The sequence below is a fragment of the Miscanthus floridulus genome, chromosome 7 (assembly GCF_019320115.1).
Source record: "Miscanthus floridulus cultivar M001 chromosome 7, ASM1932011v1, whole genome shotgun sequence".
Classification (NCBI taxonomy): domain Eukaryota; kingdom Viridiplantae; phylum Streptophyta; class Magnoliopsida; order Poales; family Poaceae; genus Miscanthus; species Miscanthus floridulus.
In genome coordinates, this window is record NC_089586.1 from 116477982 (window position 1) to 116490949 (window position 12968).

Below are 12968 nucleotides of genomic sequence, written 5' to 3' on the forward strand. Positions count from 1 at the left end.
CGGCAGACGCAATACGTTCTCGCAGTCTCGCTGCAACAAACCGAGGCGCGAGTGCGAAACTGCGAATAATGCGCATGGAATGGAACGCATCGGGTGCCCGTCCCGTCCGGGTGATCGCGTCGATCTCTCTCTTCCTGTTGGTCCCTGCCGCGTGCCGCTCCTTTCGCTTTCTCGCCCATTTGCTGATATTCTGCGGAGAAAGGAATAAAGCCGAATAGCAAAGCAACCTCAGTGCCCAGGAAAGCAAACCGAGTCCACCACCACCGCCAGGTCCACTAGACCTTTACCGCACCGCACAGTGGAGTGACAGAGGCGGCAACGCCACCAGTCGCCCACCACGCCCACGCGGCGCCGGAGCCGGAGCCGGAGGCGAACCCCCGATGGATCTCCCGCCGCTCTCCCACCAGGCGCTCTTCGCCGCCGTCCGATCCGCCGACGCGGCCGCGGTCCGCGCGCTCCTGGCCGACGCCGAGGCGTCGGGCACCTCCCTGGCCGCGCTCGCCGCCGCGCAGACGGACGCCGGGGAGACCGCGCTGTACGTCGCCGCGGAGGCCGGCAGCGAGGAGGTCGTGCGCCTCCTCCTCCCGCTCTACGACTTCGAGGCCGCCACCGTCCGCTCACGCCTCGACCTCGACGCCTTCCATGTCGCCGCCAAGCAGGGCCACACCGGTGAGCTCCCCTTCTGTTGGTGTTGTGGGAGCGGATTGAAGAAGGCCAGGGTGTAGTCGAACAGTTGGGAGTATATATATATATATATATATATATACTATAGGTCATCAGCGGGGATTCATTCGCCTTCTATGGGCGGGAGTGCGGGACTCTTTGCTGTCTTCAGGTGAATAGGTGATACTTGATAGGCTTGACCCTTTGCACCATTCAGCTGGTCTTCGCTGGGATTTGACATCCGGAGCTTCGAAGTTCAAGCTGTTGGCAGTGATTGGGCGGGCTGTAGATGGAAATTTTCATGTTCTGCACTTCCATTGACAAAGGGGAAGTAGAAATTTTTGCGGGTGATCCCCAATCTACTGACGGTTCAACTGTTTCTGGCTGTTTTAAGCTGATTCACTGTCAGCTAGTACTTCAAATTCACTGCTGATGAGGCTGCTACCGTAACACTTTAGCAATAGCAAGAAATCCTATGCACTTCCCTCGTGGTAAATAGACTGATAGTATAGTAATACATGTTGTTGTCATGATAAAATGCTAACTATGCTGCATAGGCTAGTACTGATAATTTAATATGAAACTTAATACTATTCAAATCTTCATAGTATATGCATCCCGAGTTACACAAGTCAATGATGCATTGTATTTTCATGTATCATGAGCAGGATCATATGAAATGTAGCCAGTCTGTTCTTTTTCCCCTATCCTTGATCAAAGTAACTTATAGGTGATCTGAAAATTGGCAACAGGGGTTGTGAAAGAGTTCTTGGGGCGGTGGCCCGGGCTTTGCTCAGTTTGTGACTCTTCCAACACTAGTCCTCTCTACTCCGCTGCTGTCAAGGATCACTTGGATGTGGTAAATGCTATACTGGACACTGATGATAGCTGCATAAGGATTGTGCGGAAAAATGGGAAGACATCCCTACATACTGCTGCAAGAATTGGATACCATCGTATTGTCCAAGCACTCATTGAGAGGGATCCAGGAATCGTTCCGATCAAGGATAGGAAGGGACAAACTGCGCTTCACATGGCTGTGAAGGGCAAAAATACAGATGTAGTGGAAGATTTACTGATGGCTGATGTTTCCATTCTCAATGTGCGCGACAAGAAAGGAAATACTGCCTTGCACATAGCTACACGGAAATGGAGGCCCCAGGTATGGTTCTTTCCAAGGGTCTTCTACAAGTAGTTTGCTATTTTAGATTTAGCTGACTATAACCTGCATTGAGAGCTATAGCACTGTTATATCTGTAAGGCGTGGTTTTAGTGTGTAACCAATTTGTTATTTGTTTGCCCTCACTTTTGGAAAGTTTGCCCCCCTTGAGCTGCTACTTCATCACCACACTGTTGTTTGCTCGTTGGCGTGTACAGTATAGAGTATACTGTCTAGTTGCAAGTTGCAAGTTGCAACTCCAATTCTTATCGGTAGAGTTTGTGGCAGTATTAATGTAAAAACTTCAAAGGTTATATCTTGTTGTGAATATTTAGAGCCTAAGACTGGTATGAGATGAGGTGCACACATTAATTTTAAATAAGCATTTGAAGATCAGGACTATTAACATGATGTGCATGCTGGGTGATAGGACTTCTGATCTGTTTATATCTTTGAGAGGATACCAGTACATGGAGATATGCAGAGGGTAACCCGAGATCAATCATATTATGCATCTGTTAAACACAACATACCAAATGTAAGCATAATATTTTTATTGAGTAATATATGAATTAAGAGCCTTTAGAATGCCATGCTCAGTTTTTAGGGGTGGAGCCAGAAACTCGATTTTGAGGATCCAACAATAGTATATTTTTTTTTTCAAGTTTTGTTCGAATTTTGCAGTAGTACTTTTTTTTTGTTCAAAATTTCTCAATGTGAAAAACATGTCGTACATAAGCAATGGTGGTTTCTTAGTGGAGCAGAGCATCTATAGAAAGTGCAACCATATATCTAAGAATGCATAACCATCTTATATTGAACACTATAAAGACATTAGTGCTGCTGCTGTTAACTGTCTGCCACTAGTCTTACTAAGTCATTGCAAAGGCTCAGGAATGTATCTGGATGCTAATATTATGGTATTACTATAGTGGAAGTTTAGTGACTTCTCGACACACTATTCTAGCAGTCCAGCCCACTCCACATAGGCCTTAAAATATTATAAAAATGAACCTTGAGTATTAAAGGAAGACCCGAAATAGGCATCCACAAACTCGCAGAATGATGGGTTGCTTTTCTATTTAATGGAGTATTTAAGTTTTAACTCTTTATGGAAGCTAGACTAAATACTCCGTATAATCTAATGATGAGACAGAAGGGCGGGCCTGGTGCAAGCGGTAGAGTCTTACCACCTGTGACCGGAAGGTCCCGGGTTCGAGTTGCGGTCTCCTCGCATTGCACAGGCGAGGGTAAGGCTTGCCACTGACACCCTTCCCCAGACCCCGCACAGAGCGGGAGCTCTCTGCACTGGGTACGCCCTTTTTTTTTTAATCTAATGATGAGACAGAAATTAGCGTTCTAAGTTACCTTACTCAAACTCTGAACATATGATTATATTATTTGTGGGAATTGTTCATACTTGATTCCAAGCATGCTTTTGCTTTGACTTGCCAAGTTTATTTTACCTTGATGGTCACTATTGTTTTCAGATGGTACAACTTCTTCTTAGCTATGAAACACTTGAAGTCAATGCTATCAATAGTCAAAATGAAACAGCTATGGATTTGGCTGACAAAGTTCCTTATGGTGAGTCTAAAACGGAAATAATAGAGTGGCTGACAGAGGCTGGTGCAAAGAATGCCAGAAATGTGGGGAAAATTGATGAAGCATCAGAACTGAGGAGAACTGTGAGTGATATCAAGCACAATGTTCAGGCACAGCTTAGCGAGAATGCTAAGACCAATAAACGAGTGACTGGGATTCGCAAAGAATTGCAGAAACTGCATAGAGAAGCTATTCAGAACACCATCAATTCAGTCACCATGGTAGCAACCCTGATTGCCTCCATTGCCTTCGTTGCCATATTCAATTTGCCAGGTCAATACTTCCAAGATGTGAATAGTGGGGGGGACATTGGTGAGGCTCACATAGCCAAGCTTACTGGTTTTCGTCTCTTCTGCCTTCTGAATGCCACTGCTCTCTTCATTTCCCTCGCGGTGGTCCTTGTGCAGATCACCTTGGTTGCCTGGGAAACTGGTGCCCAGAAGCAAATTATCAAGATTGTAAATAAGCTCATGTGGACGGCATGCCTTAGTACAGGTGCGGCTTTTATCTCGCTGGCCTATGTTGTAGTTGGCCCGCAGCATGCCTGGATGGCCTTCACAGTATCAGCCATCGGAGGGCCGATCATGATTGGAACCCTCCTTTTCCTAGCCTATCTGCTGTTGCGCCCACGGTTCAAGTTCGGCGAAGACAGACAGCGCCGCATCAAGAGGGCAAGCGGCAGCAAGTCCTTCTCCTGGTCACTCCATGATGGTTTTTCAGATCTGGAAGCCTTCTCTGATCATGAGAAGAGGATCTATGCCCTGTAGGAAGGTGTAACAGTAGCTACTCTTGCACTGAGAAGAGGCAATTAGGAGAGACAGATGGTTCATCTATATATTTGGTCTAGCTGTTTTGGGCTTTTAGGTCTGGTGAGGAACTGCATGTAGACCTTTCTCCTCGTGTATATTATCTAAGAAGAATGAAGAGCTGCACCTACTGGAATGTGCAAGTGTTATGACCATGTTATCTGTGTACTGAGCGTGCGTGAAACTGTTGCCGCTTGTGAATTGGCTATACGTTGTGCCATATAATTTTCCCCTTTAAACAAAAATGGAATGTAAAAAAGGCATACTTAGGAAACGAAATTATTCAGGGCATATAAAAAAGACAGGAGTTTACTGAGTGTACAGTGCATGCTAAAAACAACATAGACTGTAACCACTGTTTTCACAGAAAATGTGTACTCTCTCAAGCGAAGATTACTTGATGTATACAACAAGAAAAATGGGTCTTGTTCGCTTCGCTGAAAAAACAAGTCGAAACACTGTTTCGACTGATTTATTGTAAAAGAAAAACACTCTTCTGGCTAAAAAAAACAAACTAAAAAGTACAAATTATAAGACAAGCGAACAGGACACTGACCTAGTTCATTTGTCCTGTCCTAAACACGCTGTGAGTAGTAGTGCTGTGAGTAGTAGTTTATATCTAGACATCTACCGAAGTAGTTTGAATTATAAATGTACAGAGTTGTTGTCTAACCTTTATACATAGAATACCCATAATTTGACTAAAGGATAATTAGAAAGATGCTGCATTCAGTTTAACCTCTACACGATCTTTGCTCCTTTTTCAACTTTGCTCCCGGGTCAAGTCAACACATTGTTGCCCTTTTGCTACTTTTGATAGAAAGAAAAGGCGGCAAACGTACGGGTAGAGATAAAAGTTAGTGCATAATTGCAAATGGCCATTTGATTAACTAATACTGGCAAAAATACCAAATTTGACTTGATGATTTATTCCCTCCATATATCTCTTTAATCAACAGCACCACCATCAACAACAAAAACAAAAAAACAACAACAAATAAAAAAAGAAAATAAGATAACGGAGTACTCCCTCTGTTTCAAAATAAATCAATTTTTAAAAGAACTCTAAGGCTGTATTTGGTGTCACTCCGACTTCGGCTTCGATATCAGAGAAGCCATAGCCGGAGTATAAAGCACCCAAATCGTGGCTTCACCTCCAAACACTACTATTCGACTCCTCTTCCGCCATTGCCAAAAGCGCTCCTCCCCCTCGTCCATTTGGTGCAGCTGTAGCTCTTCACTCGTGCTAGAGCCGAAACGAGAGCAACACCAAACAAGGCCTACGTCAAATTATCTTAAGTTTAACAAATTTTGTAAAAAAACTATACTAACAACATCAAATAGATATATTTTATAATATCTAGTAATACTAATTTGATATAGTAAATACTAATTTGGAGCTGAGCGAGCACGCTACTTGTAGTCGGGGCTCGCTGGCTTCGTGCTGCTCTTAGCCAAACAGCAACAGGATATGACCACTTGTCTCGTGCGCCCTTATCCTCCGGGGCTCCCTGCCCCTCGCGCCGATCCCAATCCCGCCTCCCATCAACCCACCCGCCTCGAATGGGACCTTGGCCGCCGGCGCCGTTACCGGCGCCGCCACCTTCTCCGGTGCATCGCCGCCTCCGCGTCTACCTTGCAGCGAGAACTCATCACGCTGCCCATCACAAGAACCACCCAGAACCCCGGCCCAGTGAACCCACCTAACCTGTTGGACGGAATGCCTGAGAGGAGCGCCATGAAGATTTCGAGCGCAGGTAACCTGTTGGACGAAAGGCTTCGGACGGGCGGCCAGAGAGCAAGCGGACATGATCCTCATGAGAGCGGCAGGAAGAGCGAGAGCGCGGCCTTCGTGGCGCTGGCGCACGCTGGTCGACATGGGGAGGTCGTCGAGCTCTTTCGCAGTATGCGGAGGGAGGGGGTCCCGGTGAGCAGGTTTGTGCTCCCGAGTGTGTTCAGAGCTTGCGCCACCCTATGGGACATCAGGATGCTCCGAGCCGTGCACGGCCTGGTCATCAACTGCTCGTTGTGTCAGCATGTGGTCGTCGGCACTGCGTTGGCTGCTGCGTATATTGATCTTGGCTTGGTAGATGATGCTAGTAAGGTGTTTAGTGATATAAGACAGCCCAATGCGGTCTCTTGGAGTGTGATCATTGGCAGCTATGCCCGTTCTTCTCAGTGGGACAAAGCCTGGGATGCATTCTCGGCGATGCAGTGTTCGGGCTTGCTTCCGAATGTTTCTGTTCTTGTCATGGCAATTCAGGCATGCGGTGTATTGGGCTGCCTGGTCCGAGGGAAGCAGATGCACACGATGGCAGTTGTCCTCGGATTTGAAAGGAATGCCACCGTGTGGAACTGCCTCATTGACATATATGGAAAATGTGGCAGCATGGAGAGTTGCAAGAGGGTGTTTGACACAACGATCAGCAGGGATCAAGTGAGTTGGAATACGATCATCTCAAGCTATGTTCGTCTTGGATTTTGTGAAGAGGCGCTAGAAATGATCGTTCAGATGCAGGAGTCTGGTTTCGCTATTGATCGTTTCACTCTTGGCAGCGGAGTTGCAGCATGTGCCCACTTGGCTGACATAGACAGTGGTCGTGCATTTCATGGCTATTTGATTAGAAGGGCGTTAGATACTGATGTCATCCGGGGCAGTGCACTTGTTGACATGTATGGTAAATGCGGCTACATGGATCTTGCTCGCTTGGTATTTGACAGGATGGATGAGAGGAATTATGTTTCATGGGATGCATTCTTGTCTGGGTTCGTTGAAAATGGGCTAGTTGATTCAGCACTTGACACTTTTAGACAAATGGAGTCTGCAAATATAAAGTCTAACCAACATACCTTCACGAACCTTCTGAGGCTCTGTGGTGATAGAAGGTACAGAGAATATGGAAGGCAAATTCATGGCCATGCCATAAGGGTCATAAACCAGATGAATGTAGTACTGGAAACTGAGCTTATCGATATGTACGCAAAGTGTGGGTGTATTGAAGTTTCTCGGTTACTGTTTCTCAGGATGAATGAGCGGAACTTGATATCATGGAACACATTGCTTTCAGGTTACGTGGGGGATGGACAGCCTGTTGCCACGATAAACATTTACCGTCAGATGGAGCTGGCATGTGTTAGGCCTGACCATTACACTTTGGCGGGTCTTCTAAACCTGTGCCGGTTCCAAGGTCTTCTGCGTTATGGAAGGCAGATACATGCTCGTCTAATCAAGACTGGTTCTGAAATGAATGTTGTATTACAGACTTTGCTTGTTCATATGTACTTCAAGTGTAAACGATGGCGGGATGCTCACAATGTTTGCACTTTGATCAGAGAGAGGAATTTTCATGTGTATGAAGCATTTTTCAAGGTTTATGGAGACGACTACTTGATCTGAGGACAATATAGAATGGCTCATTATGCACTAGAGTCTGAATATGCGAGATACTGTGGATAGACATCTTAGATGCAGATACTCTGTTGGGTGTAAGCAAGAATTAGTAGGTTTTAGTGTATTTTTTATCACTAACATCAGTGACTTGTATGTTGTCTTGTAACTGTTCTAAGAGATAAGGCATCATCTTCAGTGACAAAGGCATGAGGAAAGAAAAGTATATTTTCACCAATACTTTTTTAAGTTGTGTGTTCATACTGGTTAACAGGTGTTTCCGAGCACCTGTTTCTATTTCTTTTTAGATTTGAATGTGATTATATTTATCTACATTCTAGGTCAGCTTTTCAATTCATTAGTTCTAAAATATTTATCAAATCAAAGGTTGTGGTACCATCCGTGTTAATAGTTCTCTTTTTGTCCCTGAATTATACTGCATGAGATCCAACCAGAATAGAATAACCATATTGTAGCAGAAGTAATCTCATCGTCGATATGAAATGGAAAATTAATTGTACAGGATGCTGCCTGATGGACATGAGCAGCATCATGATTTTATAGTCTGAATTCATCAGCAATGTCCCCATCTAGGGCAGAGAACAAAGCTAAGGAGTTTCGCAAGCGCTGCATCATTCTCAATATTACAATGTCCAGCTGCTCATAAATAAGTTTGCGATCAGTGAACCTATCACAAAGTATTCACCAATTCCAATTCCATCATACGCAGAAAACAACTCTAAAGATATTTATAAGCGATATTAGCAAGGGGCCAAGGGCAACTGTAAGTTATGTTTCATCCATAGGCTGCCACCACATCCTAAACAGGAGAACACACATCACTGTCACTTAAAAAACACAGCTGTTAAAACAGCATACAACCAGATCAGAATCACAAAGTATTTCACCAATTCCAATTCCATCATACGCAGAAAACAACTCCAAAGATATTTACAAGCAATATTAGCAAGCGCAACTGTAAGTTAGGTTTCATCCATTTACAGGTTATCACCACATCCTAAACAGGAAAACACACATCACTGTCACTTAAAAACACAGCTGTTAAAACAGCATACAACCAGATCAGAATCACGAAGACATTGCATTGCTTTGAGAATGTCACTTGAAAGAAGATGATGAGCACAGGCTGTGTGCGTAAGTTATGTCAGCATAAGTTGGTCATGCACTGTCACTGCCTTTGAGAATGTTATACTTGCAGAGTGGACATGTCGCATTCATGCGCAGCCATTTGGTAATACAAGTCCAGTGGAAGTGATGGTTGCAGGGGAGAGCAGATAACTCAGCTCCATCTTCGTATGATGAGAGACAGACACAACATTCCTGAAGGAACAAAGGATCTGTCAGCAAAGTACAAGAGAAACGTCGAAAAACATAAGCATTGTTCAATCTGTTTGTCAACTGAAGAATTAGCCAAAAAAAACGTATTGTTGAAAATTTTGTTCCGGCATGCCAATATGGACAAAGGGTAAGCAAAATTTACAGCGCACTGATGCCTTACAAAATGCCAACATAAACACCATGCTCCTTTTTGGAAATTTTTTGGATGTGCCTTAATAAGCATAGAAAGATCATAACATAGTGCAAAAGACATTGAAAGAACACAGATATAGCATGGAACAAAAGTTCTTACAGCATCCTCACGAAGGAGAATACGCTCACTTGTTGACATTCCACTATTATTCAGGATAGGGATCATCAGTCCTTCATCACTCCCCTTCTCACCATCCTCACTTGGATCAGAATATCTATATCTCGGAAGAACACTAATATCTGCATCTGATGCACCCTCCTACAAATTTAATATGAAATGCTACATATTTAATATGAAAGGAACTAAGGACTCTGTGATAACATATGGAAACAGTACAGATACAACTTCTTTTCTTGAGATCGGAGTTCATTGATCTTACCTGGCCAGCCAGAGCATACAGGATAGCAATGACACAGGGCAAGCAGCAACACAGTGCAATCCCAATGAAACAGGCCACAGCAACACAAAACACAGCGAAAAACACATCAAAGGCCAGAAACACAATGGTTAACCTGCAGAATGAATTGCCAAGCAGGTAGTTAGGAACTTAGGATGAGAAGCAGAACAGCTCACATCATAATTATGGGAAAATATAGATGCATGTATTGACTGAAAAGTATTTGAAATGGAAACAAAGCAGCTTATAGATACATATTTAACGGCTTTTAGGCCTTTCATAAGATATACTCCCTCTGTTCATTTATCTCCATCGTATTTGGCTCGGGCACGGTGACCAATATCGCGATCAAGAAGTCCCTATTGACAACAAATCTGGACTTTTGTTTTAATTGCGCTGGCGTCGATTGATGTTCCGATGAATCTGCCGCTAACCGCGCTCCAAACGATGTTACTAGCGTAATCTTCTTTCCTTGTCTGATTGAAACTTGGTTACCTCAGTTGATGCAAGTTGCATTAGAGCATGAATGATGTCAGGATCATCTCCTTCGGCAGTGGTGATCATCTTCTTTATTGCATGAACAAGCTTCTCCTGGACATCCTCTTCTTCTTCATCGCATGAATCCAGCGAACAGTTCACACCACAAACAAGCTTCTCTACCACGGGCGATTCCTGCTGGTCCTCTTCTTCATCGTCGCATGAATCCGGCACCCAGTTCACACCAAGAACGATCTTCTCGTCGACTGGGCCGACCTGGCCATCCATGGCTCAAGAGGCCACTATGGCGCGGTGTCACGGTCACGGAGGGGGCTAACAGAGGAAATGTCAGATATGTATAAGAGCTAACGGAAGGAGCGGTGTAGTAATGACTCCACAGATGAAACAAGGTGTCGCACGCCCACGCTACCGAGAAAACCGGGAAAAGAAGCTAATACGACAGAGACTAATGGACAAAAAAAAAAAAAGGAAAACGCTCAAACGACGGAGATAAATGAACGGAGGGAGTATATTGCACTTCACGTATTCTAATCAACATCCAGTATGACATATTCATTCAAACCTTGGTATAATCAACCAAACTAATTGCATGTTGTCATTGGAGAATCAAGATGCAAGCAAAATGAACGTAGCGTACCAATACAGCCTTGGAGCGCCGTACTCGAGCACCTCCCCACCTGACACTAGCCAGTAGAATCCAATGATCCACCACAGAAATGATATCAACGTGTTCATCGTCTCGCAACGACTTGTACGGCTGTGAGAGTTAGCCAAATAACGAAGAACAGTTAAAAAGTCAACACATACACACACATGACACATAAGGAAGCATGGTTTCGAGTCCATTGAATAAACCCTAATCCTAATCCCAGCACATCACAGAACATAAGAGGCTGAGGTTCAGATCGTGCCCCACCTGCTCCTCCCTTCCGCCCTTTCGTCATCTTCGCTGTCGGCGTCCGAGCTGTCCGTCCCTGCGCCGGCAGACTCGACGTCGGAGGCCGAGCCCCGGGCGCGCCGCGCCTCGCGGCGGGTGTTGGCGCAGACAAGCCCGACGTGCACCAGGCACTGGACGGCGTACCCGACGAGCCACAGGCGGAGCGGCTTGACGGGGCTCTCCTCGGCGGAGGACGCGAGCACGGCGGCCGCGGCGGCGGCGAAGGCGACGTTCCAGGCGATGTCGAGCGCGACGACGGGGCGGGAGTGCGCCCAGTCCGCGCGCCTCCGCTGCAGCTGCAGCGCCGCCGTCTCGCGCACCAACATCGAGGGCCCGCGCCGCCCCGCCGCGCGCCCGATGAGCGCCGCGAGGCGGCTCGGCCTCGCCGCGGAGGGAGAAGGCGAAGCCGGGTTGCCGGAGCTGGCGTCGGCGCGGGGATTCGGCGGCGGGGATGGGGGCCGGAGCAGCGGCTGCTCCGGCGACGGCGACGTGGCGGCCGCCTCCATTTGGGTCACCACACCTAGCTCGGTCTCTCTCTCGGGGTCTCTTCGGCTGCCAGCTCCACTCCGCACCACGGGTCTCGCTTCTCTACGCTTCCAATTCCAAGGCTTGGCTTCTGGTTGTTTTGGGCCGGGTTCAATCAGCTGAACGGGTCGATGACGGCGGAGCATGTCGCGATTGGGCTGGACCTAATGCAGTTCGGGCTGTAGCTGGCAAACCCAAACCAGTGAATCACTGGACACCAATGGTCCAGAGTACAGAGAGTTGGTGTTCGTGTCACCGGAGGAGCAATTTGATGTGATGATTACAGAAGAACGAGACTTACGCCTCCGTGCCAACTGCCAACACGATGCTAAAAAGTCGCTAACGATGATTTACACCTTCTCCACCTCGCGGAAGCCGCCCCGGCCGCCTCGCCGGCGCCCTCTGTCCGCGGCGGCGGCGGTGCTGTGGTCCACGGTGTCCCCGCTGCATATGGAGACGGCATGCCTCCCCAGAAGGTCGGCCAGGAAGCCCCCCTTGTGTGCCGCGGGGGCGGGGCTGAGCCTGGCCCTCTTCCGCCGGTGTCGCCCGGCCGCGCCAGCGTCGCCAACGCCATCGCCGCTCTGCTCCTTCGCCAGCAGCCGCTCCAGCTCCCGCGTGATCCACTCCACCTCCTGCACGTCCAGCAGCGTCGTCGGCCTCGCCGCCATCGTCGTGGCCTTCTCCGGCTTCCCCGGCGGGGCGGTCACGGCCGCGGACCGCGCCGCCGCCGCCTCTGCCTTCGCGGGAGGAGGATCCATGGACGCCTGCATTGATGACCGGGATAGCAAGAGATAGAGATGCAGTGCCGTGCCGCAGTGGGGGAGGAGATTGGATTGTGGGAACTGGGAAGGGAGGGGAGGCCGACGGCCGGGGCGGGGCCCGGGGCGGCTCCCGTGGCTGAAGGCGTGGGGCCGGTGCCCGGAGGCATTCATGCTGCGGGACGGGAAGCCACGCGTGGTCAACTCCGTCCTTCCCAGTGGATTCCGCGAGAACGTTGTGTTGTGGGCACGGTACCCGTGTCTTGCGCGGCGCGGAATGGCAGTGGCAGCGCTGCGATGAGCGAAGCAGCTGATCCGTGCAACACCCGTGCTACTGCTACAAAGACGGCCACAGCCGTGCAGTACGGATTCAAATCCAAATCAAAACTGTAGAAGGTACAGATTTGTTTTAATTGGCAAGGTAAAGTAGCGCTCTACTGGATCGAGTACATATATATGCTGTTTTCTTGTCGAGTGCCTGTCATCGAGACGAGAACGAAAATTATTGGGAGTTTAGTTGGAAGTGCTTCGTCAATGGTAAGGTTAGTTGCTAATAGTGGTAACCTGCTAGAGCCTAGACCTACCGATCAGCGTCATCAGTTGATGTAGGAAGACTACAAGTATATAGGAGTGTATATTCCTAGTACTCATCGACTGGCTCCAACACGGTAGCACGCCGT

The 12968-nt window shown here is 47.5% G+C and overlaps 4 protein-coding genes across 4 annotated transcripts; 2 read left to right on the forward strand and 2 right to left on the reverse strand.

Annotated features, from left to right (window-relative positions):
* Positions 1 to 230: 230 nt before the first annotated feature.
* LOC136467687 (ankyrin repeat-containing protein At2g01680-like) lies at positions 231 to 4441 on the forward strand. The gene is made up of 3 exons (XM_066466452.1): positions 231 to 669; positions 1416 to 1825; positions 3313 to 4441. The coding sequence occupies exons 1-3, from the start codon at positions 381 to 383 to the stop codon at positions 4192 to 4194; spliced, it is 1581 nt and encodes a 526-aa protein (XP_066322549.1). The 5' UTR covers positions 231 to 380; the 3' UTR covers positions 4195 to 4441.
* A 1234-nt stretch (positions 4442 to 5675) lies between these two features.
* Positions 5676 to 7856, forward strand: LOC136464395 (putative pentatricopeptide repeat-containing protein At1g69350, mitochondrial). Its single transcript, XM_066463349.1, has one exon. The coding sequence runs from the start codon at positions 5705 to 5707 to the stop codon at positions 7628 to 7630; it is 1926 nt and encodes a 641-aa protein (XP_066319446.1). The 5' UTR covers positions 5676 to 5704; the 3' UTR covers positions 7631 to 7856.
* A 709-nt stretch (positions 7857 to 8565) lies between these two features.
* Positions 8566 to 11644, reverse strand: LOC136467688 (E3 ubiquitin protein ligase RIE1-like). The gene is made up of 5 exons (XM_066466453.1): positions 10985 to 11644; positions 10706 to 10825; positions 9553 to 9685; positions 9273 to 9431; positions 8566 to 8962 (listed from the first exon to the last, which is right to left on the reverse strand). Exons 1-5 carry the CDS (start codon positions 11509 to 11511, stop codon positions 8801 to 8803), a joined length of 1101 nt encoding a protein of 366 aa, XP_066322550.1. The 5' UTR covers positions 11512 to 11644; the 3' UTR covers positions 8566 to 8800.
* LOC136467689 (uncharacterized) lies at positions 11610 to 12565 on the reverse strand. The gene is made up of 2 exons (XM_066466454.1): positions 11832 to 12565; positions 11610 to 11715 (listed from the first exon to the last, which is right to left on the reverse strand). The coding sequence occupies exon 1, from the start codon at positions 12460 to 12462 to the stop codon at positions 11881 to 11883; it is 582 nt and encodes a 193-aa protein (XP_066322551.1). The 5' UTR covers positions 12463 to 12565; the 3' UTR covers positions 11610 to 11715; positions 11832 to 11880.
* Positions 12566 to 12968: the final 403 nt, after the last annotated feature.